This window comes from Terrapene carolina, unplaced genomic scaffold, assembly GCF_002925995.2.
Source record: "Terrapene carolina triunguis isolate 2854851 unplaced genomic scaffold, T_m_triunguis-2.0 Scaffold62, whole genome shotgun sequence".
In the NCBI taxonomy this organism is placed as follows: domain Eukaryota; kingdom Metazoa; phylum Chordata; order Testudines; family Emydidae; genus Terrapene; species Terrapene triunguis.
In genome coordinates this window covers 42,078,255-42,104,955 of record NW_020664413.1, presented here as the reverse complement: position 1 = coordinate 42,104,955, position 26,701 = coordinate 42,078,255, and the positions used below count along the sequence as shown (strand labels likewise).

Sequence of the window (26,701 nt, the reverse complement as noted above, 5' to 3'; positions counted from 1 at the left end):
TACTTACAACAGTAGCTTAACAGTCTATTTTAGAAGCAAACACTAAAATAATACTTCATTAAAAATATGCCTTAGTTGAAATGAGCAGAGTAAATTTAAACAGTGTTGCATTATCTATTCAGTGATGCTACACACCTCAGCAACAATTTGTGTACATCTTGAAGCCTGTAGACCTTTAGTAATGAAAGTAAGTAGAAATTTTTTATGCAAAAAAATAAATAAATAAAAATTGTTAAATACCCAATGTTTGGTACAAATGCTTCATATGCAGATAAGTTACTTTTTATACATTTGTTTAGAAAAATACATGAGATATTTCTACTTTCAACTGGCTAAAAATAAGGATCAGATTATGTATATTCTTGTGTTTTTAAAGGAAGGTTTTTAAAATTACCATCAAGCTGCTATAGTAACCCATTAGGGACTCAATCGCTTACTTCTTACACAAGCAAAATTCCCATTCAAGGAGAACAGTGAGTGCACAAGGACTGCAAGACCGGGTCCTAACTTTGTACAAATGACCAGTTGGTCCATGGCACAAGTGACATCATACCCCCCCCTTCTGAAACCATCTTCAAGATTTAAAATCTGCAGGTTTATTAAACTATCAGACCATCACACTTTTTAGAAAAGAGATACACTTACAAATGCAGATGCCTATCTGTTAAACCATCATTTGTTCCAAAAAAATGCACATTCAAACTGTGAAGTCATTAGGAAAATACTCTTGCAAATAAACTATATAAAGATAAAATACACTTCAAAGTTAGTTTTTACATTATTCTATAAAGTGCAGAAAAATCCTTCTAAAAGGGAAATAACTACTCCCTATAACAATAATATAATTACAGCAGCTTTTGCATAGTATTACTTATAGAAAGTTGAATACTGCAGTTTCTTCAGGAAGAAGAGGATGGAAGAGTCTCTTCCAATTCAGGTCTTTTCTTTGAAACTGATCTGTTTTCTTCAGGAATGGTTGCTGGGGCCAAGTGTCCATTGAGAGCACTTCTGGAACAGTGAGCAGGTCCTGGTAAGATATTGATTAGTATTTAAACTGTGCCTCAATTCAATCTGTTAACCATTCTGCTTGCAAATATTTCACATAGACAACATTTTTTTAAACTATTGGATACAATATTTACATGCTCTCTATGGTCTGCATTGAATTATTCTAGTCTATGTCAATGCCTGGGGTAATGGATGAGTAATGTTAAAAGCTTCTGAGAACTACAGATAATCATACTATGCAATACACAACAAAGAGTGTGTGTTAAGAATTAGTGCAGCAATAATCCTTTCACTGAAAAACTCTATTGGGACACTTCAGCCATTAATAAAGGTGTTTGCTTTGTTAAAGGAACCCAGTCTACCGCACATTATACCAGAAAGGATGTTTGTCTACCTGATCAGTAGATGGCTCATTAATAATAGATTTAAACACATGGTAAATCAGTCAGAGACTAGTTTCTGCATTTGAAAAATGACACTTTTTCATCAGATATTTAAGCAGCTGATGAGCACAAAGAGTGCTGTTCGCCATGTCAGTCAGAATACAGGGTAATAATGGTACACTATTCAAAAGTCACTCTACTTAACAAGATTATGCTAGGTGACTAATGCATATTAAGGTTACCGGAAGACATCATAGAGCCTCTGGTAAGTTCTCCATTTCAAATGAAACATCTGTTCCACTTTGGCATTTATCTAGCACCTGGAGAGGTGTCAGAGGTGGTCTATCACAGAAAAGTGGGCTGCTAACAGGTCTTTTTATTTCTATATATAGATGCACTGCTTGGAAAGAAAGTCAGGAGCACTCTTTGCTTGGTCTTCCCCAGCCCCATCCTTCTTGGTAGCTTAAATCTTACCCAGTAGTTGGCAGTAAGAAAGTACATTTTATCTTTGAAACTGTGCAAGTCTGATACAGAATCAGTGAGCCAGAATAAACATGGAACTCCACAATGCCCTTTTCCAGTCATTTTTCAAACAAGAACTGCTCTTGAAAGTGTGTAAACACTTTGTCATTAATAAAATGGAAGGGATACAGAATCCCCTACTGAAAGTTTGTTATTTTCAATGCCACCTACTGGGGAAAGGAAGGAACTGAATCAACTCTAGGAAGATGGAGCCCTTAAAGTGGAAGACAGAACAGGGACTCTTCTGTCTAACATGGCAAAAGACAAAAACTACATTAGTGAAAAAGCTAGAAATTGGAGCAATTCTACAAGGAACAAGAACAGACTGGGATTACACAAAATAACATGACTGATCTGACCACAGCTGTCATGAGAGAAGACAGACTGGATCATCCATGGGAAGAGGAACCAGACCATGGTCACATAGGGTGGAATTCACCTTTGTTCAAAAGGACACACAAGGTGTAAGCACCAATTAGGGCTTAAGTGGGACTTGAGCAGTGCATAGGCCTTGTGTTGACTTTCTGCACAAGGGCTAAGTTACCCTCCAAGAGAGGAGAGGCTGGCCCCAAACTGGGTCCCTCTTGAAAGTGACAAACCACAGTTAATCAAGAAGAAAGCAGGCCACAGCCTTCCTGATAAAGAGAGAATAGGGTAAAAACAATTGGGAGTTTCATGGGAATACCATAAAGAGACCTTACCTCGGCATATTTACGCAATGGGATCTAGTTATCATGGGATCATTGACACAGAGTATAATAGTCCTAGATTGTTGTTTTGAATTATTGACCATGCTGAGTTGTTTCAGAAGAGTGTTGCTCTGTGTATGGGGTGGGTAGGCACTGGTATAAACTGTTCTTTACTAATACACTGGGTTGTCACATTCTCCTCTCAGTTCTACCAGTGTAACTCCATTCAATGGAAATTAGCTCCACTCGATGGGACTGCCCTGGTGTAACTGAAACAAGAATCTGACTCACTATAATGGTTAGACTGAAAAGAACTGATCAACATTCTGCATAGGTTTCCAAAATGTTAGTTTATAAATGAAAATGTGTAGTTCAAATGTTTGTTGTTCATGTAATCCTTATGTAGAGCCCAGTTCTGCCAGATTTACTCACCTTGCGTAGTACCTTACTTTACAAATAGTACCATGGATTTCAGTGGGACTACACAAGATCTGAGATACCAGTCGAGGTGAGTAAAGGGTGGCAAAGTCAGTCCCGTAGTGAATACATCAGCACTTTTAATTCATTACATAGGAATCCTACAAGCAACTTTATTGTTTAATGCAATGGCTCTGATTACATACAAAGATTGTAATTTTAGGTATTCTCCTTGCATTGGTGTTAGCAGTACAACAATTGTGCTAAATACGGTAACAAATTAAACAGAAGTACACACAGTAAAACTCTCTCTCTTCCAACTTACTCTCTGTATCTTCAAGGGGAATATCATTATAGGATTCTGTATCGGAGTATGTTCTTCTGCGTCGTTGGGATAACCGGTGGAGTGAAGAAATTGGTTCTTTTGTGGCGTTACTACTGCAAATTAAATAGGATTTATTAGTTTTACAAACTTATAACAAACATCTAGCCAGTCTATTAGCTTTTAATTTAAGATATATCTTTTGGTATTTATAGTGCTCTTATTAGATCTATCTTAAAGATAGTAAAGAGCAATACTGAGGAGTAAGCTGAAAGGAACTCCATGTGAACAGAACACGGTTAGCCTGTACAGATTTTGAAATCTGAAAAATGTGATCAGAATATAATTCTTGAAAATAGAAAAATTCAAATTGTGCAAGAATGAATCATCAAAAATCTTAGTGTTTCAGGCCCCGATCCTGCAAACTCTAATGTGTATAAGCAGGGCCGGCTCTACCTTTTTTGCCGCCCCAAGCAGCGAAGGAAAAAAAAAAGCTGCCGCCGTCATGCCACCGCTGCTGAGGGAATCGCCAGAGGAGCTGCTGCCGGTGTGCCGCCGAAAGCCGCCGCAGTGCCGCCCCTAAGACCGCCCGGGAAGCTGCCCTTTTCCGTTTGCCACCCCAGGCACATGCTTGCTAGGCTGGTGCCTAGAGCCGGCCCTGTGTATGAGTGACTTTATGCAAGTACAGTTGTCCCACTGAAACTACTTATTTGAGTAAAGGTACTCACACACATAAGCATTTGCAGGATGAAGGCCTTAGATAATACTTCCATTATTTGCCATAAGATTTGATTAAACAACTTGGATAAGTTATAATAGCAATTCTCTCTGATAAATGGTCATTTTAAATGATACAATTCTACCAAAAACCATAGAAAGATTATGTACGAATTTCTATTATAATGATTATAACAAACAACAGTTGGATTTACTTATTTATTTTGCCAATGTTGAAGTCTCTCCTAGATAATATTTTTATATTTCTTTTTAAAACTAAACTAAAAATATATCAAATTTGGAATATTACTCAGAATAAAAATGGAAACAAACTTTACTAGTATATTTTTGACTTGTATGTAAGTTGCAACATTAGTGTCTTAATTTTGGATTTGCAAAACTATTGATATTAGATTGTTACTTTCTAAATTTTAAACCATTTGCCAACCCTGCAAATCCTCTGCATAGTGACTTCAGCTGATATTTCCCTACTGGGGGGCTTGCTGGATTGGTCCAATGAGGTGCTTTCAGAAAGTAAATTAGCCTACTTAACAGCAATTTTTATTCTTACCTCCCTGAACTGTATGTACCAGGATGGCTAATGGAGCGTTTCATCTAGAAAATGAAAGAAACAAGTTTTAAACTCTTTATCATGACTTATAAAATGCGTATACACAGCCATATACTCTATTTATACTTCTCAGAGGGAGAAGGTGATTTTTTAAAATTATTATTTAAAACAAAAATCAACCACAATTAAGGAATCTTATTTAGCTATTTGAAAGAGGATAGATTGCTAGTAATGCAGGAATTTTTAAAGCACTAATAAAAGAGAACTAGTTTACTACCCAAAAATATTACCTGGGATATATACATCTCATTCTCTCTTGTCTCAAAAATTACTCAAATTTCTACTGGATCATTGGTAGAATCCACAGAAACCTCAAAACATTTTTAACTAATGCCAGATTCAAGTCTACATTATACAAAAGGATTAATCCAAGGGCTAAATTTTGCCATCTGGTATGCACACAGGGAGCCCTCTGATTTCAATGAGAACCCTCTAAATGTGCCCCAGAGAATAATTTGACCCAAATATTGATCAATAAGAGTCGCTTGGGTGGATGGGAGGAAAGGGAGGAGATCATCAGATACAGATAAATGAAAGGGAAAGACAGGGAGGAAAAAAACCCTAGAACAGAGTAGATCTGAGAATCCACATATATGAAATAAAATTTGACAAAGCCTCACTTATCCCAACTCCTCAACAGGAAAATAAATAAATAAATAAACAAATTAAGAATTCCATAAAGTATTTTAATCTTGCACATTATTTAACAAAAACAAACTTGTCAGCTAACGGCATATTTGATCAACCAGGATATTGTTTAAAAAGAGACATATTAACACTGGGAATCTGAAAGGCACTTGCTGAGAGTTAAGCCACAAAGAAGTTCTCTGTTTCGATGAGCAGCCAGGTTACAGTATTAAAAGAGAACAATGAATATTTAATATTTAAAAAAAATAACCCTGCAGTATAGGTAACAGGATAATTCAATTTTCGTATGAATGCTGCAAAGTACTGAGCGTTAATCCAGTACTTGGGTACGATTAGCATTGTCATCATCCACGGGAGAATTACTCCTACAATGAACAGTTTATGTGAAGTCTGGCAAGCAAACAGGCTAGGGAACATGTCAGTAATGATATACATTTAAGGCTAAAACTGTTGACTTCAGTGGAGTCAGGATTACACGTGACTATATACCATATATTCTTCTACCCTCCCAATCAATAGCATAACACTTTAAAATGTTACTGTTATAAAACATCCAGACCATTTGAATAGGTGAAGGTGACACAGGAGAAACTAAGGGATCAGGATGAGGCAGTTGAAACATCTCTGGCTTAAACTTGGCATTAGCTATCTTCACACATTCTTCAAGTGTTGTAATAAATGTGTTACATGTGGCACTGAGCAAGGAGGAGGCTTCATTCATGTTCTGAAAACAAATGATAGCACAAACATCAGCAACAATGTAAAAAGAGACCGAAAATGTTACTTTAGAATCAACTGGTTTCCCAGTTAACTGGCCAAAATTCTCAAAAAATACAAGTTTGGTGACTATACTTTTTAATGGTAGCTAGAATCAACCTTATTGAAAAATGAACAAACACATATAATAGCAGAAGACTATTTTGGGAGGTTGGGGCAATACAGCAAAACACTGCAATGTTTTTCCTGCTTCCTAAATACAAGGGTCTGAACTTTTAGAAGGATTGAGCAGCCATCACTTCTACTGGAGTCATCAGTTTATTTTCTATTTAGTGAAATAAGTGAATTAGAGTGGGGCCCACCCATTATCTTTCCTAGTGAAAGGAGTCTCTGCATCAAATTCAACCCTGCTGTAAGTGGGCACAATCCTACACTCATCAGTGAAGTGGCCCACCTATTCCAGGGCTGAATTTGGTCATGAAGTAGGATTAGAAGAGCAAATAGATTTCCTATGAATGTCCAAAATCAGTTTGCAGCAGTTTTCAAGACCTGGGATTCTAGTTTGCAAAGGTAAGGGAGGTTCTAGCAATGGCATAGATCACTTACATAGGAAGCAAAGCATAAAGAAACAGGATGTGTCAATTATTGTCTATTGTAGAGTTCTTAGACAGGAGAATTCATGTGCAACCAACCCAGCCAGCTTTGCTTCTGTCTTTTAACTGAATGACTCACCTACATATCTGCTTGTTAATATGCACTCTGATGTCATCGTGCATTGTATCTATATAATATCTTTTAATGTGGACTGTATTACCATACTCCTGAACCCAGTGTATGGGCATCTGAATATAGACAATTTTTAAACGTCTATTAAACTGGCCTTACGTAAATATTTTCCAACATTAAGTTGCTGATAAGGTGCATAAGGTGACAACAAGAATTTAACATGATTTAAATAATCAGATTCTCCAGTATAATTTTAGAAATCTGATACCTCAATGCTGGGAGATGAGCGACTCTCATCATGGTGAACAAATTCTTGTATTGTATGAACTTGCTGCATTAAGAGATCACAGTAGAGGCGAAGTTCGGACATTTTGGTTTTAAGAGATTCATTGGTTTCACTAATTTCTACAAGAAAAATAAAATAATTAAAAAACCCTATCAATCACAGCATAAGACTTATCTGCATAATTTTTACAAACAAACTGAAATTCCTTTCAAGACTAGGAAGGGATTCTTAAATGAGTTGGGAATAGTTTCACAAAGTATATGTAAATTTGGAAGGGACCATGGAGAAAGGTATATAACCAGCAAACAAGAGGTAAAATATTTTCTCATTTACAGTGTCATCCCAGGGAGCACACAATGGACAAAGTCTGTGGCCTCAACAGCTGAAGGAGGTCTGCTCCCCTCTATCCACAAGCACCTGAGGAGAGCGGTTACTCACTCAGGGAACCTTGCAAATGATAAACCTTCAGACTGGCTACAGAGGATTACCAGTCTTTACCAAGAAAAACTAGGGAGGCAGAAATGGGGATTATGGAGAGAAATCAGAACAATGGCAACCAAATGACTCCCTAACAGCTACAACCAGCGTTTTGAGGGTGGCAGATCTAGATTGTTTTAGCCCTTTACGTAACTAAGAGCTCTCCAGCAGCAGGAACAAAATACTATTTTTCCATCATGTTTACTGCAGGTTTTGTGTTAATTTCATATTTCCTATGCTGTATAACCTAGCATTGTAAACAGTGTTAATAAATGCTGTGACAGTTCTCCCAACTGCCTATTTAAAGATGTGCCCGTTCTGTCTTTACAGGCCTTTTCTGCACTACAGAATTACAAGATAACATTCTCACTGGAGCTGAATTCTTGGTATTGCTGAGAGCGGTTTAGTGTATACAAGCCTCCAGTGGCTTCTGGTTTTCTGTTTTGTTTGTTTGACACCATGACAGTTAAATCTGCTGCTCAAGTTTTAACTAACAGAGGTAAAAATGCTGGAAATCACCAGAGCCTTGTCTAAACTACGGCTCCCACTTGTGCTGGTCCAGCTAAAGGAAATATATTCCAAAAATTCTGTAGCACAGACACAACCTAAAGGTGTATAGCCATTATGAACACAGCTGTTCTGATCACATTAGCTGGGCGGACAAGACTGGGCTGAATCACATCCTCTGCTTTTCGAAGTGGAAGGCAGGATAATAAAAGCTGAAACTCATGTAATTTCCTTGTGCTCTTGCAGTGGGTCTGATTTGGTCCAGTGTTTTTTAAGCTTAGACAAAGGACATAAGGAAACCTTTGTGTCATTCCTAGATGAGGCTGGGTGACTGCACTACTGCAGTGCAACTTTGGTTGTCCATTCAGGCTGTCACATGGGCAAGTGCTGAATACACACAGAACCACAGCACAGGGCAGAGAAGCATGTGATTGATTTCTATATTCTTCGTGAGATAAGAATATGATTCATACACAGATGGTTCACCATTGTCTTGGGCAGATTTGAGATTTGGAATACCATTACTACAATGTATGTAAGCAAGTACTATTGCCCAAGTTTATGGCTTGGCTTTTCAAAGGGGCCTAAAGGAGGTAGCCCAGGGACTTCAGTTCAAAATCCCAGTCAACACATCTGCAAGTCAGATAATTGTCAATAAAGGGGCAGATCCTCACCTGGTGCAAACTGACATAGTTTCTTGAAGTCAATGGAGTTAACGCTGACTTACACCAGCTGTGGATCTGACCCTTAGTTTTTAATAGCAACATTTCTATGATTCTGGTAGGGCCAATATCTGGAACAAGACAAATCTGAACATAACATAGAAACCCAAAACAGGGAGTGTAATAAAACTCAGGAGTAGTAAAGTGAAGTCAGAAGCAAGTTGCACATGAGCAATATAAGAAGTGATTTGACCTACCTGATGCCATACATTTACAATATTTTAAATATTTTTCCTTGCTCAGATATATCTTTGCATAGCCAGTCAGACATCTTCCAGTCAGAAGCTGCCAGCGTACTGCAGAGACACTCACTGGGCTAATTAGACTGGCAAAATTCATAATTCTGAGGAGCAATGCCAGCTGGGAGATTTTTAAACTCATCCATTTCACCATGTCTAGTGATACCTTTCGATCAAAGTACTATATTTAATTAAAATGAGCTCATATTTGTACACACACACACGTAAAGGGAATTGGACTACTCAGAGAAATACAGTAACAATAATTCTTCCTTTCTGCTAACTTTAGCGAAGGCTGATCAGTTCTTTTCCTGTTCCCCTTGGAAATTACAATTTAAATATAAACCAGAAGTTATTATATGCACACAACAGGGATTACATCCATAATTAAGATGTATCAATATATTTATCGATATATAAATTAGATTTATATCTTACATAAATAATACTAAATTCAACCACTAGAATGGGACAAATTAAGAACCATCTTAATCAAAAACAATTTTATTAGATTTCATACACTTTTAATGGTACAAATACCTTTTTCTTTTTTTGTTCTGGTGTCTGTCAAACAGGCTTTAGAACTACCCAGTGCTACCAGCCATCTCTGCCTCTCAGCTGCATTAACTGCTTTCATATAAAAATGCTGTTCCCCTGGGATGATTAACTCCATTCTTGTGTTGTCTGTTGGATGAACTAATGATAAAAAGGGAAAAAAGACTAATTTTGCAAAAGATAACTAAACCAGTAAGGATACTAATTATCAAATACAGACCATATTATTTCAAGTTATTTACATATTACAGATTGCATTTGGTAAGAAACGGAAGCTATTCAAAACAATTTTAAACATTGCATGAATTTGATATTCATGAACATAATTGACTAAGTAATGGCTAGAGCCAGACACAGTGTGGACAGACACTGTGCAAAATTCCCTCAAAACACTGCCAAAACATTCCTCGCCCGAAATACCACTGTTAGTCTAGTCCTGATTCAATCATGCCAACCTGAAGATTTTTGTGATGTGGGCAAATATCTCTGAAGGACTAGCCTAAAATCAATCTCACTTTCCTTTCTGATGCAACTTTCTGGGCTCTGTGTCAAAGTCACCATCCTCCCAAGCATGAGAACAGAATATTACTCCACTTAGAGCCATCGTATTCAATACTACAACTTTAATCAGCCACAGATGTCACAAAGTACCAGGCATATTTCTCAACCACAGTACTCCCAGGTCTAGGACTGGACAGCCCTGGGTACATGACAGATGGAATTAATCCCAAATTACTGGCATCTATCTATTACTGTTCCTCCATACTATAGAAAATGAACAAGCAGACAAGAAAGGGGGACTGAATGTTTCAAGAGATTAGTAATGAGACATAAGCCTTTCACTCCTAGGTCACTGGTTTCAACCTAGGCACTGGCAGTAGTAACCAAAAGTTGTTGCCATCCGATAACTGCTTGCTGGCCTACGTAAGAGAAGTAGATGGACTCGGTCCATTTTCTAGTGGTCAGGTATCCACATCACAAATACCTCCACAAAGGTGCATCAGAAAAAAAGGCCAAAGGCAGAAAGTAATGGAAGTAATGGCACCCACCAGATCACTGCTGTGGCTTTCCCAGCAAACAATTCCTAACATTCAGCATTACCTCCCTCTGAGTTTGGGAGGGAGAAGAGCTGTAGCTATGGTAACAGCTTCAAATGCCTTCATTTATGATATTTCCAATGTAAGACATAAACAGAAAAGTTCTTAATACCCTAGGGTTTATATGGCTGTTTTTAAACCTCATAAAGGAGCAGTAAATATCATAACCTTTTTCATTATTATTTTGCTTCAGAGTTCATGTTCAGTAACTAATTGGGGTTGATGTAGCAAGCACGTCTGACTAAACATGTCTAGATGTGATTTTTCCCCTTACCTTTTTTAAGCATCCTAGAAATTAATGATGCAAAAGTGGTATTAGGTCATCTTGTTCATCCCCTTGCCAATTAAAATTTCCTTTAATAAAAACTTATTTAAATCTTACCTTTAATTTCACATACTGCCATCTTTATACTTCCTTTACTGCCTTTGCAAACATCATCCTGTGAATCATAGTAGGACAATATTCCATTGTCTAAAACAAACCAGCGAGGCTGCCAACCTAGGAAGACCATAAATATGAGAGAAAAGTGTTATACTAACTGTTTAATTGCAAATGCAAGTTCAATCAAAAGTAAAGCTGTTTGTCTGTTAAACCATTGAGAGAAAAAGGATTTACACAGATGCAAATACTACTGTGATGTTCACAGGAAATAAAAGAAGCATCTTTGTTTTGAAGATCAGATGTGCTGTATACACAAACTATTATAAAGATATTTTACACTAACTCTTTTTGCAATATTTCATTAGCAATAATATTCCCATTTACATTATCTCCCAGTTTACAGAATAATGATATTTTTAATTTAACTGCCAAAAGTATCCTATTTTGAAGTCTTGTAAATCACAGACTTCTTGAGGACCATCATCTTTCAAGTATATTCCTCAGTGGGCCTCAATAAGATTAAGATCAACTACATAATGAACCATTAGGCTACAGTATCTGCTCCCTACAGTACTACACACTCTATTTCACACTTCCTAATCTATAGATCCCGCACACTCTCTCTCTCTCTCTCACACACACACACCCTCTCATGCACAAACACAAAAAAAGGTGGTTTCTACCCCATTGCTCAAAAATGATTTAATATCAGAACACTATAATGGAGTCATCTACTACTAAGACCTTGTCTATACTAGAAAGGGTTTGCCAGCATGGCTATACTAGCAAGCCTTCCTAGTGGAGACGCAGCTTATATTAGCAAAAAAAAAAAAAAAGAAAGAAAGAGAGTTCTTTTGTTGGCATAGTTTATACCAGTTCCATGAATGAAAAAGACACACTGGCAAAGGGACTTTTTTGCTGGTATAACTGCATTTACACTAAGGCTTTTGCCAGCACAATGACCTTGGTTAGGGAGTTTACTTCTTTCATGCTACTAACCAACGTAGGTATGCTTGCAAAACTTTTACATGTAGACCAGGTCTCTAACTTCACTACTTCTGCAAAATATATTACAGTACTTATATGCACTAGTACACTATGAAGTGTTATCCTAATATTTAGGGCAAAACTAGAGTTATCAAATACATAAATTATATGCAGATACAGCATACTTGATTTTATTAAAGCTCTTTTTATAGGCTAACTTGCCAATACATAAAACTCTGTACTTCACAATAGATATCCCAGTCATTAGTGCTAATTAACATAACTCACTCTACTAAACTGGCCCATTTCAAACTATGTCAAAAACAGCAGATATTTTGTAAAGAACTGAAAACAAAATAATAAGTCAGTGTAGCACAACAAGAACACCAGTTCAACAGAGGATTGGGACTGGGGAACCAGGTAGTAGGAAAAGGTGATGCACTCTGTCTCATAGTGCTAGCACCATCTTATCAGTCTACTAAATAGCCACTTTCTGGTTATCTATGAATTAGAATGGCACTGACTGTGGTGCCATGAACCTACTGACCTAAAGGACAGTGCAGTGCACAGCATGGATGGCTGCATTATTCCACAAGAGCAAACTGAAGCAATCCAATAGCAGTGGCTTTGAAGGGAGGAAGCTGAATCATATACTGGCAAGCTTCAGCTAGAGGTCTGATCCTTAGAGCCCTGCACAGATACAAAAATGTCTGCAGATATCTGCAGATTTGCAGGGCTCTACTTACCGTGGCAGGGCTGAGGCTTCAAGGCACCCCCATGCGGACCCTCCACCTGCCCTCGAAGTGGCAGGGAGCCTGGGGAGCAGGGACACGGCCGGGGCTGCTCTCAAACACACACCCCGGGCAGGTGAAGGGTCTGCGCCGCGGCTCCTCATAGCTGGCTGCCCAGCTCTTACTGTCAGAGCCCTGCGCGGATACAAAATTTGTATTTGCACCCATGCTGCTATCCGCAAAAATGGTCCATGGATATAAAGTGGATACCTGTGGATTTGCAGGGCTCTACTGATCCTGCTCCCATTAAAGTCATTATGAGTTTTATCATTGACTCAATGGGAGCAGAAGCAGGCCCCGGTGCTGGGTGCCACATCTTCTGGACAGGGAAAGAAGAATGTGTACCAGAATCTTTATGATATGGTCTGCACTAAGGCTTTTGCTAGCACATCTACGTTGGTTTAATTTTTTCCCCCAACATAGAAATGTTGGCAAAACTTTTACGTATAGACCAAGCCTCTGACTTCAATACTTCTACAAAATATACTACTGTACTTATATGCACTAGTATACTATGAAGTGTTATCCTAAATATTCAGGGCTAAACTACAGTTATCAAATAAATAAACAAAATACATGTACATACATGCTTGATTTTATATCTTTAGGATGTTCTGAATCTCATCCACCCATCGCTGTACTGTGAGCTAAATAGGTCTGACAGCTGAAGAAAATAAATAAATAAACAAACAACCTAAAATGCAGTATTGAATACTAGGAGAAGGATACCAGTAGCAACAGATTTAGAATTACAGAGGCACATCATTATGTACATTAAAAAGACAGAAATTACAGTCAAACATGACTACTTTTTAAACAGAATGACAGAATTGGTGGAGGAAAAAAATGCAATAGATGCAGCATCTAGATTTTAGTAAAAGCACTTGGTAGCATCTCCCAAAAAACACTGCCATTTAGACTTGAAAACCAACGGAAAGAACTAAATAAACTGCAGTGCACGTGTCAACTTTGGAGGAAGATGTTTGTAATGGGGTACTGCAGAAGCTGGTGATAGGTCTAGTTATATTTAATATCTTCATTAAAGATACTGATGAAGTGGGCGAGATTATCATGACAGGAAGGGGCAGCAAACAGCAGTGAGAACAATTAATAACTCAAAGGATTCTAGACAGGTTACAAATATAGAAAGGAAATAATAAATGAAATTCAGCCAGGAATAACAAAAGTAAATACATCAGGAAACAAATAATCCATAACATAGACATTCTATAGGAAGGAGAAACTTGGCAAACATTAACCCTGAGAGAGACTTACAGCTAAGGGATATCATTGTGTTATTATTATTTACAACTTTAACATAGTACTCAAAAGAGTAGATCTCACAGTACAAATAAACACACATGATCACTTCCCCTCCAAAAATTTACAATCTAATGTCAGACACCAGCAGAATTAAGGGGGCCACAACAGGGAGGAGATAGGAGCAGAAGGGCAGGGTTAATAGCAATAAGATTGCCTGGCTACTCAGCAAAAGGGACATGAAACGCCTGGTGGGGAACTTTGTTTATTTTTGATACATTAATTAGAAAAGTTTGCAATGCAGGATGGCAGCAAAAAGGGCCAAAGTAATCTTAAGTGGCATTTGTAGAAGGCAGGAAGGCAATAATCCTCTATACAAGTGTGGCAAGACCACACCTGGAATACTGCAGAGGGCATTAGGAGGCCAGCAACAAGAATGGTTTTGGGGCTAAAAGGAATTGACTTGAACAAAGACTGAAAGAGCTAAATACGGACAGCTTGGCTAAATGCTGGATTTAAGAGACTTCTATTAAAATTTAACTTTTAAAATTACCGACATTATTGGCACCTTTTAAAACATGATCTTATTCTCTCCCTGACTTGTTGCACAGGCACAGGACATTTTGGTGTACAGCCTATCCCAGGACTCCTGGGTCAAGGCTTGCAATTGACAGTAGCAGCAGGGATTCGGGACAACAGCCCAAACAATCAGGAAGAACAACAATTAGACTCATTATAGCCTGGCCAATTTGTGGTATGTCTATTTGATGCACTGTAGCATAGTGGGAGCATGCTTGACAAACCTGAGATCATCCCAACTCGCAGATGAAATGCACGTATCCTCATAGGTGACAGCAAGAGACAGCATGAAGAAACAATGGTCCCAGATCTGTGTTACTCCATTTCTGTGTTTAGCACAGGAATGATAGTAGGGAGGTGCAAAGATAACGTTACCCCATCTTGATGTCTACTTCATACTGGGATTGTTCAGGGACCATTTGGGGCCTGGTTCGGTCCCCTCTGGAGTAAGCTAGAGCAGTCTCAGTGGTGCTCTACCTTACACTCTATTTCTCTTGGCCCTTTATATGCTGCAGGGAACAAAGAATAGATGCACCTGCTCCTTCCTTCATAATGCAAACTACACTGAGAGATGGGAAGAGGGCATTGTAGAGCTGCTCTGACACCTCTTTGCCAGCTGGCTTACAATCCCCCCCCTTACACTGGGGGTATTCCTCTGATGTCATTTATACCTGTCACATTCTGGGGTGCAACCTAGAACATCTACCCTGCAACCCTGGGTACCTGACAATGATTGGTTGTTGTAGCTCCCAACCCGGTCTGCTCACAAACAGCATGGAAGTCACACCCTGAGTGTCTGTGTATAGCTGCAGCCCTGGTCCAGCAACTCTGACCCCAGCAGTCTGTCAGCAACACACCAGCCACATTCTAGCTTCCAGCAGCCTTAGTTACTACTCACAGGGTGACACCAACACACTCCCAGTCCCTAATTTTCCCCAAAACATGCATTCTGCACTGTCCAACCTTCTCCTGGACAGTTCTGATATTATAGGTCCATTGCCCGTTAGGGTTGCCAACTTTCTAATCGCACTAAACCAAACACCCTAAACCCGCCCCTTCCTTAGGCCATGCCCCTGCCCCACCCTTTCCACAAGGCCCTGCCCCCTGCTCACTACACTTCCCCACCCTCACTCACTTTCACTGGGCTGGGGTATGGGGGTTGGGTGCGGGAGGGGGTGAGGGTGAGGGCTCTAACTGGGGATGTGGGCTCAGGGTGGGGCCAGAAATGAGGGGTTCAGGGCATGAGAGGGGGCTCTGGGCAGGGGTGCAGGCTCCAGCTGGGGGTGCAGGCTCGAAAGTGGGGCCAGGTTTGAGGGGTTTCGGGTTCAGGAGGGGGGTCCAGGCTGGGGGGTGGAGCACAGTGGTTCAGGGTGTGGGAGGGGGCTCTGGGCTGGGGGTTGGGTCTGGGGGTTGGGGGGGTGAGGGCTCCATCTGGGGGTAAAGGCTCTGGGGTGGGGATGAGGGGTTTGGGGTGCAGGAAGAGGCTCTCCGTTTGGGGGGGCTCAGGGCTGGGGCAAAGGGTTGGTGCTTGGGGTATGGGCTTACCTCTGGTGGCTCCTGGTCAGTGGCGCAGTGGGAGTGCTAATACAGGCTTCCTGCCTGTCCTGACTCCATGCTGCGCCCCGGAAACGGCCAGCAGCAGGTCCAGCTCCTAGGTGGAGGCGCAGCAGGTGGCTCTATGCGCTGCTCTTGTCCACAGGCACCGCACCATAGCTCCCATTGGCTGCGGTCCCCGGCCAATGGGCGTGCGGAGCCGGTGCTCTGGGCGGGGACAGCGCGCAGAGCCTCATGGCCCCCCCGCCTAGGAGCTGGACCTGCTGGCCGATTCTGGGGTGCAGTGCAGTATCAGGACAGGTAGGGACTAGCTTGCCTTAGCTCCGCAGCACCACCGACCAGATTTTTAACGGCCTGGTCGGCGTACTGACCAGAGCCGCCCGGGTCCCTTTTCAACCGGGTGTTCAGGTCGAAAACCAGACACCTGGTCACCCTAGCCCCTGTAAGGGGTCAATATCCAACAGCCTGCTACTTTAAATGGAATTACCAAACAGCTCAATTTAAACACAACACTGGGTTAGTTTGGATTAGAAAAAAACAAGTTAATCTAACTATAAAGAGAGAGATTTTAAGTGAGTTCATGGATAAGGTATTAAAGTCAGAAACAGTTACAAGAGAAAAAGAGATAAAACACTTTCTAGTAGCTGAATTTAACTTTATTCATAACTTTACATAAAAGAGAAAATGTATGTAGTAAGGTATTAAAGTCAGAAACAGTTACAAGAGAAAAAGAGATAAACACTTTTTCTCTTGTAACTGTTTCTGACTTTAATACCTTACTACATACATTTCACCATGATATTATTGACCAATTGATATTGATATTATTCGTTTTCAGATGATACCTCACAAGGCATATTTGGTACAAAGATTATTACAATAATGCATAGGTGCGAATGCAGTGGTGTATTCAGTCACACTACTCCTTCCATGTAACATAAGATAAAGAGGGTTCATTGGAAGAGAGAATAGGAACCATGATTTTATGATTCACAAATGAAACCTGTCACCCCTGAACTTCAAATGTTTAAGCAGGAGAAAAGGCAGCAGATAGGACATACTCCTATGGTCTTTTCATATATAACAGTATTTGACTCTAGTGAATGTTTGATCGGTCCTTTTAATCTGTAAGAATATCCAAAAAGAACTAAGTAATTACCTCTGTCAAACAATAAAAATAAGAAAGAAAGAAAGAAAATCATGATTATCTTGATCAGTTGCAATTCAAAAGTTTTCAGTTTCGTTTACATCGAAATATGCAGTTTAAAAAATCTCTTTCTAGTTTATCCCCATAACACATTTTCTGCAACTGCTTTTGAGACTACATTGTATTTATCTTTGAACTATGTGAAGAGCACACGAATCCATGATCTGCTGCATGGACTTGTGTTGATAACAAGGGACCTTGTAACAGAAGATTATTCTGGCCATATTTGATCCTTGATGTCACTGGCAATGCATATAAGTAAACAAGAGAAGTTTATGACAGTAACAAGCAAAACAAGAAAATGTTTTATCTTATAGTAAACCGGGTGATATAGAGAGTACCCTGTGTGTGAAAAAATATGTGACAGATTGCGCCTTATATATTGCTGGATGCGCATACAATGTTTAAACTAGAAAAACAAGCTGTATTTGTTTTTGGTTTGGTTTAAAAAGGAGGATTGTATAATAATACATAGTAGACTGAAAAATAGTTTGCAATGGTTTGGCAACATTACAGACTAGACAGAAATCTCAATCAATCCTCCATTGGGGATCTAGATGCATTTTTTTGTTTAAAGTTGGTAACAACTTTTTCTAACATAATTTGAACCTGCTGATTTCAAAAACGGTTGTTACCAAGTTAAATTCTGATGTTTAGACCCTCAAACTTGCATAGAATAAGGGAGGCAACAGCCATTAGAAAGAAACTGCCAGATATCATATACAGAGAGGCCACTGACAGAACTGAGTTCATCCTTCAGTCAGGATAGACAGTATCAGTCGTGTGGCAAACCAAAATCCAGAGGTCACAGAAAGCAAGAGCATCTGCACTGATATATCATGAGTGGCAAGCTGTAGTGATCCCAATAAAGAAACCAGCATCCATAATACAAGACAGTCCAGTTCTGTGAAACCTATGGACTGGAGATACTGCATGTTTACGGGGTTTCTGTGAGGGAACATAGTTGTCAAGTGATCATGTCAGAAGTTCCATCACACGGACCCTGATCAGAGCCAAGAGTGGTTCAATGGCATAGGAAAGAAAGAAGGTGGAACTGTAGGCTTCACCAAGACTTGCTCAGACCTCGGCAGATGAGCCTTGTCTTACAACGTGAAAGCCCATATCACAATGGACAATGAACACTGGAGCCATGTTCCATGAGTCTGGTGCCAGAGCTCATGTCATTGCCACCAATACCAGGAGACTGCCTGGAGGCAATATTCTGTGGCTGCACAACAGGGTGCAGAAGTCCATGATGCAGGTGCAGAATAGCATGAATTGTTTGTATAGGAGTATGCAAATGTACAGAATCGGAACAAGCTTGTGTCAATGTACTGACACTTAGTGCTTAAGGACAGTATTATCAAATCAGTATATGTGTTATAATAAGGGACCTAATAAGATATTGATTCAATATGCCATGGAATACAAAAGTTTCTCAAAATAGAACATTAACATATGTGCATAACTTGTGTACATTAAAATGTTCACTTAATATTAGTAAAGAAAATATTTTCACTTATTTTAAAAACATTTGTTTTCTGATTCTGTGCTGTACTTCTGATAGTTAAATCAGCTTGTACACTTTTGTCTCAAGGTGCTAATGCTCATGTTATAAGAGCCATGTAAACACGCTCTTTCATGGTTGTATAATGTAATAAAATATTTTTGGTATCTCTTGCAAATAAGAAACTGAAATTCAATAGCTTTAGAACAAGATACAATCTGATATTTTTGGACTACAAAAATATTCAGTGGACTGACAAAAAATGGGCACAAAAAAGCTCTATGATTGATTTTTCCATAGGCTTTCACGGAGATTTGTTTCCCCTTTACATTCAGAATACTGTGAATTCCTGGAGTTCTAGGTTTTTCAAAACCTGTCCGAGACTCTGCCATAGGCAGACATCATGTGGAGTAATGTGAATGTTCCACGTGTAGTTTGTCGAGCTTGCATAAGTGCTTGCAGGTACTGGCTCGAAAATAGCTAGTGTAACTGAAAGATTTAAAAATATGTTTTCAGTTTATTTAATTTGTGCATTTGACAGCACTGTGTATAATCTGTTTTACTAACTAACAATAGAGGAGAAATAGTAATTGTCATCTGTTTATGTCGATCACTCAGATAGCAATAAAGGAGGAAAGAACCATAAAAAAATTGTGAGGCCCCAAATTTAACAGTGGGATTCTGTGCACAGATGTACTGTCTGTAATTAAGTAATATTTCAAAAATAGAATAGATTTCAAGTTGGCAGTATCCATTAAACAAGAACTACATCTTAAGGAAACCTGCCCAGTAATTTTTCATTTTTGTGCATGAAAAAGGGGTTATAACTACAATCTGACTAATACTACCTCAAAAAGAAAGTGGCCACAGGACACACATACTATATTCATTGACATTTCACTAAAAATACAAAGTATTTCTATCAAATACATTCATCATGGAGAATAAAGATTGTAAATAGCTATTTAACATTTGATAATAACCTAACTAGTCTTTCACAGGAAGACGTGCACATAAGGTCCCCAGCTATGTAGCAAAGTACACCCACCCATATATTTGAGAAGGATGTCAAGCACACAGCATAAAAAGGATAACAAAAATCTGAAAGTAAACCAACCAAAACATGCTTGTGGTGCCAGCTCAATGTAGCATAGTTTGCTACTATGCACAGGATTCAAATTCAGGCTCTATTTTAGAACTCCACTCCTGGAGTAATGGTACTGGGAGTGTAAAAGAGGCTTGCATTAGCATGATAAATTCAAGTCATGCTGAACACTGAGGTCAAGCTTGACATATCATTAAAGATAAAAATAGAACAGAATGATACTTGGTTTGGGTAAGGCGCAAACTTACACGACAGTTCAATTCAGCAAACAGAGGTAATCTGGGGTGTGATTGTTTTAAAAGAAAATGGTTAGACAATCATGATAGCCTCCTACATTTGAAAGAAAACTAGTTCCGTGTTTTCTTTCTTTTGCACTCTTCCATCATGCTCTATTAGCGTGTATACAGGCAGCCAGGCAACCAGCCCACTGACATTTCACAGGTTCTGATAGCTTAACTTTGCTGTCCAAACACATCTGAATTCACTGAAGCAGAGCAGCACAGAAAAGGAACAGAATAACAAGAGAGCAGAAAAAAGCCAGCGGCACTACAATTAAACAAGAGGCCTGAATAAGCATTTTATATGATCCTATACTGATTCGCTCTAGGGGGACAATTAGTTCCACTGAATTGGCAGAAAAGAAATCTTTTTCATGGTGAAAGGATGCAGTACTAATGACTGTCTCCAAGGGGAATCCTATGAAGGGAAAAGGAAGAGGAGAAACAAAATTAAAGAAACTCAGTGAGTTTGCTAATGGTGAATGCAGAGGTTCATTCAATTTCTCCCTAGAAATAAACTGACAGCTGCAATATATTTTTGGCAAATAATTCAGAGCGGACATTCTTGCTATGTTACAAGTTTTCACTAACATTAGTAAGTGCTTTGCAGCACTTCAAAGGCTTTTTAAAAAATGTTGTACTGTTCAGCTTTTTCATTTATATAGTTTTATCCCACCCGCTCAGTCCTTACACCCAGTTCTGTCCAAAGCTAACACTTCTTTTTGATCTGGGAAATAGTTTTTGACTTCCTGGACCACAAATATCTACACTGGAAACTAATCTTTTTTTTTACCTGAGGACAGGCACACAGACTGACTGACTCTCTCTCTCTGATACGGCCTGACACCTACAACCTTTACTCCCATCAGTAAAGCCCTGTATAAATTACAGTGTCACAGCCTGTGTGAAAATTGTGAACTTAGCCAAATATCTGTTGGGCTTCACACAGCTGCTTGGGCTTCAGGCAACAGATATTGGTCACAGCTCCTGCAGCATCTCCCCTAGGCCTGCCGGAGGCCACTGGGGCAGGCCAGGGCTCCTAATTGCTGCATGTTGTCAGCATTGCCCCCTCACCCTACCAAACGGGCAGAAAGCAGAGGCAATGGCCTAGGCCGGACTGGCTGTCATCAATAGCGAGACATCGCATGACCCACATCACCTTGCCTCCACTCCTCAAGATGGGATTGGTCCACTAATCCCCCCCAGGAGCAGGCATGGCTTCAGTCAGCAGGGAGCTAGAAGGCATACCCGCTTCTATGTCCCCACTGTTGGAAAAGTTGCAGCAGCTCGGGGTTGTGGGTGGGACTTGGTGGTCATACATATCCCATGAAATTAGAACACTTAACCAGGACACTGCCGTGATTTTATACAGGGCGTTACTCACCAGTACGCCAACTGCTACTTAGTTCCACTAACTTCAATGGAACTACTCACACAAGTGAGGGCCACAGGATGAGGTCTACAAAACCCAACTGCACACATGGATGGACCCACTGCTGACAAAAAGCTGTCAGCCACAGATCTTCCTGCACTGCTAATTAAAAACCAATCAACTCACTGGTGCCAGAGATAGAACTGTTTTCAGAACTATGGTATTGCCAACCCTAAGGGTTCAAAAATTATAAGTCAGGTCCCAAAATATCATGAAACTTTTGAGTATTTAGGTTTCACACTCCACAACCATGAGGATTAGACATTTTAAAAAAAGGGGGGGGGAAGCTGAGATTCTCATGCAATCACTTTACTACAGGAGATGGAGATTTAAGATAAATACTAAATATCAAGAGATTTGTGATAAAACTCTGAAAGCTGGCACTGGAGTATTGAAGAATGCAGTCTTGAAGCTTGCTGCAAGCAAGTGTACACAGACAGGCCTATTGCGAGTCATTTGGAATGATATGTCAGAAGCTTTCAGAACAGATCTCTATGTTATAAGAAGATATTACAGTATGCGCCCTAGCTTAGGGCTGGTCTACACTACAAAGTTAGGTCAGCTTTACTACATCACTCAGGGCTGTGAAAAATTTCACACCTTGTGTGATGTCATTAAACCAACCTAAGCTCCAGACACCACTTGGTTGATGAAAGAATTCTTCCGTCAACCTAGCTACTGCCTCTCGGAGAGGTGAATTTACTACAGTGACAGAAGAAACCCTTCTAATAAGTGTCTATGCTACAGCAGCATAGCCGCTGTGCCTACTGTAACACTTCTACTGAACTCAATTTCTGACTCAGCCCCTCTGACTTTGAACAAGTCACTTAATCTTCTGTGCCTTGGTTCCCCAGATGTAAAATGGGGATAATATTTCCTTTCTCATGCCTTTTGTCCATCTTGTGTCTATTTACAACCAGATCCTGCAACTTAATCTGTGTGGATGGCCAACACAGATCTAGCTGGATCAGTGCCTTAGACTGGATGTTCTTCTAAGGAGAGACTGTCTCTTCCTATGTGTAAATTCATGGAAGGATTTTGAATAGAGCCTAAGAAACTTAGGGGGGAAAGTCTCATTGAAAGAGACTACAAAGGACTTGTCCTTATAAGACCCACGAGTACTTCTGAAAATTCTACCCACTGGAAATTGGGGTCCTAATCACTGTTGGGGCAGCTAGACATTACTGCAATACAAATAATAAATAATGACCTCCAAAACACTACATTAACATTGCAAAGTGAAGCCCAAAAAAGTTAGGAAATGCCAGACTTAAGATTGCTTTCTTTAGTTAATGAGGGTATGTCTACACTTAAAATGCTACAGCTGCACCACTGTAGCACTTCAGGATAGGTACTTACTACAGCAATGGGGGCGGGGGTTCTTCCACCACTGTCATTAATCCACCTTTCCAAGAGGCAGTAGCTAGGTTGACAGAAGAATTCTTCCATCAACCTAGCACTGTCTACACTGGGGATTAGGTCGACATAATTATGTCTCTCAGTGGTGTGGATTTTTCACACCCCTCAGAGATGCAGCTATGAGGATGTAAGTTCCCAGTGTAGACCAGGACTAAGAATGCCTTTTCTTTAATTCTGTAGAAGAATGACCATAGCCAAAGGTATATCATCACAACTTATGGCTACAAGACTTCTTTGTTGTTTTTTTAAAAAACTGACAAGCCTATATGATGTGAATAACATAAAAGTCATTCTGTTTATTAAATGTCTTTTACAGAATTGTTACGTGCCTAGAAAAGCCATCACAAATACATTACCACTTACTCGTTTTCATTGTATTCTACGGATACATCTGGCTCAAAATTTATGCCACTCCAATATATCCAGAGGTGAAATGTAACTTCATAACAAGTTTTAAGATTTTTAACAAATTTCTTAGCATTTGTCCTATTCTGGATTCCCTAATTAGCCTGGTCTTAACAGAACTAAGACATTTATACAGTTACAGTTCATCCTGTGCTCACAATCATCCAATTTATTAATTGTGACTGGACATACAAAATAGAAATTCCTAAGTTAAGAGAACAGTCATGTTTCATCCTGGGTCAGGAACTTGTAGTCGTCTATTAATTACTTTCCTCTGGTACTCTAAATTAGTGGTTCCCAGTCATCACTACTTGTTACTATACTGACACTGCAAGATTTTTTCTGCGGTATTTCTTCACATTCTCTTTCCTACCACAGGGCCAGATCCAGCCTGAGATCAGAGAGCCTGAGCAGTCACATCTTCCATTGACATCAGCAAGAACTGTGAGTGTCCAGCAACTCTGCAATTTATTGAAATAATGTACCACATTAATTGTCTCCATTCTGGGTCACTGTCCACATTCAATTTGGCTCTGCTACGCCACAGAGGCCGGACTATTCCAAACTTCAGTCTTACAAGGCAAGAAGAATTAGTCAATACAGCCAAGGTCTTACTGCTAAACAGGAAAGCACCATTTCCCAAAAATACCACACAACACAGTGATGGGCACAAAAATAATGCTTGTAATAATAAGGAGGTTAGGAAATATTGTTATTTGCAGAACCCATTCCATTATAGACAGCTTTGTAGTTAATGTCTTTTCAATCACTTTTTGAACAGATTGATAATCCTACTTTCTGTCAGAGCCATTCACTACAGGAAGACTGACAATTTTCAAGAGGCAATACCAAGCCCCTTCCTTCTCAACTGTCACAGAGAAAGGACTATGTTAACTTGAAATTATATGATATGAGACATTATAGGATAATTGCTGATAAGCACAACTGTATGATAGGGTATGTTTTTGGATGAAGACCAGAAGAACAGATGTTGCTGGGGACACAGAGGCTAGGACTCCTGGACAGAAGCCCCACCAGACTGCATGTTTGGAACTGGGGAGGGGAGGCTGAATTTGAAGGGTAGCACTGGCTCCTGAGGACAAAGAGGGTCGGACAAACTGCAATCAAGGGAAGCACTGCCAGGCTCTTAGAAGTATTGTTATGTTTATGTTACGTTTATTCAGGTTAAATAAACATTTAGTGGTTTTTCAAGTCCAGAACTCAGAGGCATAGTTAGTCATAGGGTTTTCAAGAGATCTGCAGGACCCTTGAGATAGAGGTAAGAAAATTACCTAAGATGTGCTGATATTCACAGGCAAGTGCCAAGAGAAAGCTCGAGGGGTAAGAGGGCTGTACTAGCTACCCAGAGACACCTGTGTTGAACAAGATGTGTCCAGGAAAGGGCACGCAGAGACAGGTGCAATGACTATATCTTACAATATGTTTGCATGCAATTAATGGTTTATCATAGCTATTTCTTACAGGAGGAAGGATGCTCCAGTGGTTAAGGTGATAGACTAGGACGTCAATTCCCTGCTTTGCCAGATTTCCTTTATGACCTCCGGCTCTCTGTAAATTGAGGATAACATTACCTTCCCACCTAACAGGGGTCTTGTGAGGATACATACTTTCAGAATTGTGAAGTGGTCATATGATGGCCATCATCCTCCACTGACTGAACCAGGGGCCCCCAGAGCTTTAAGCATGAGCCTCTACAGTTTAAGAGCCAGGCTTTCAAGCTAAGAGCTGTAACAGAACCATATCCTCTGTAGATTAGACACAGAGTGATAACTGTAGCACACACCCAGACCAGTGGGCTATATTCAGCAAGCAGGGCCATATAAGTACATTCCAAAATACTGAGTATGAATGCAACAGATCTTCAATTAAAACAGCATGCGATTTAGTAATGACAGTATTTTAAAACGATCCCAACACCTCCCAGATCTCGGGTAATCTCCAGGAAGGATTTTAAAACGTGGGTGCAGCATGAATTTAGTTCTTGTGAAAGGTGCAGATCAACAGCTCTGGAGGGTAACGTCTTCCACTCACCCACAGAATCGGACACCGCCCATTGCTGCACCACAACTGGATTCTCCGAGCCTAGGCGCAACAGGCTACTGAACGAAAACCAGCAATCCGCTGCTCTACGGTAGGCCACCCAACAGCCATCAGAGGCTAAAACTGTCCGTTTCTTCCCAAGCAAGATAGAGTCAAACAGCGGCGAACAGCTCCACACGCCAGCTGGTTTCGTAACCTCAGCGGACACTAGTCCGCACCCTCACCTAGATCCCCCTGCAGCAGCACCTCCATCCTCCCCGCTGTGCCAAAGGCCCGCTGCCCGCTAACCCCCAGGCACCGCCCGGGAGAGCGATGCTGCGCTGCGCGCCAGGAGCAGCCCCGCCCGGCCCATACCTGTCAGGTAATTGGTCCACTTGTACAGGACTCCTTCCATAGCTCAGGGCCAGGCTCCGTGCAGCATCCTCCTCCTCCTGGGAACGGGCGGCAGCAGTGGCAGAGCCTCCCCCCTTCCCTCCCGCTCAGCAGCCGCCTATGGACATTTACGGCTGAGCCGCGCAGCTCGGGGGCCGAGAGCAGCCGCAGCCCCAGGATCCGGCCGGCCCAGCAGATGCTGCCCGCAGCGGGCTATGCACAGGGGCGGCAGGCGCGGCAGAGTGCCTCATGTCCTATGCACATGGCGGTCCGGGGAGGGGGGAACCGCAGGTGTCCAGCTCCCCGCAGGCTCTGCCCGCCCCGCTCCTCCGCTGCCTCTGGCTCCCCGTCCCGCCCCCCCCCCCCTCCCCGCCGTCGTGTTTGCTGCCATTGACCCGGACGTTTCATTTACTTCCTGCAGGAAAGGGGCCGGCTAAGCCTGCCAGCGTACCCGTGCCGTGACTCCGGGCGAACCTCCCCTGCCCTGGCCAGACACACGCGGTCCGCGGGACAGCCACGTTGTCCGCAGAAGCCTCCCACCTCCCCCCCGCAGTGACACTGGTGGCAGCGCTTAAAGTTTCGGCCCCCTGCGGATGAGGGGCGTGAAAGCGAAGCTGGGCCAATGCACATGAAGGACAATGCTGCGACAGCAGAAGTGGAAACGCGCACTCCCCAAATCCCCCCCGCCCTGCGGGAGAG

General features: G+C 40.8%; 1 protein-coding gene across 1 annotated transcript; it reads right to left on the bottom strand.

The window, feature by feature from the left end:
- Positions 1–567: 567 nt before the first annotated feature.
- Positions 568–26,345, bottom strand: PLEKHA3 (pleckstrin homology domain containing A3). The gene is made up of 8 exons (XM_024198486.3): positions 25,985–26,345; positions 11,046–11,162; positions 9,552–9,707; positions 7,049–7,185; positions 5,897–6,061; positions 4,630–4,673; positions 3,345–3,457; positions 568–1,027 (listed from the first exon to the last, which is right to left on the bottom strand). Exons 1-8 carry the CDS (start codon positions 26,022–26,024, stop codon positions 900–902), a joined length of 900 nt encoding a protein of 299 aa, XP_024054254.1. The 5' UTR covers positions 26,025–26,345; the 3' UTR covers positions 568–899.
- Positions 26,346–26,701: the final 356 nt, after the last annotated feature.

Coding starts and splice junctions, on each gene's coding strand:
- PLEKHA3 (XM_024198486.3), bottom strand. CDS start 26,024: ATGGAAGGAGTCCTGTACAAGTGGACCAATTACCTGACAG. Junction 11,163..25,984: donor GTGGACCAATTACCTGACAG/GTATGGGCCGGG, acceptor TGGTCTTCCTAG/GTTGGCAGCCTCGCTGGTTT. Junction 1,028..3,344: donor TCCCCTTGAAGATACAGAGA/GTAAGTTGGAAG, acceptor ATATCTTACCAG/GACCTGCTCACTGTTCCAGA.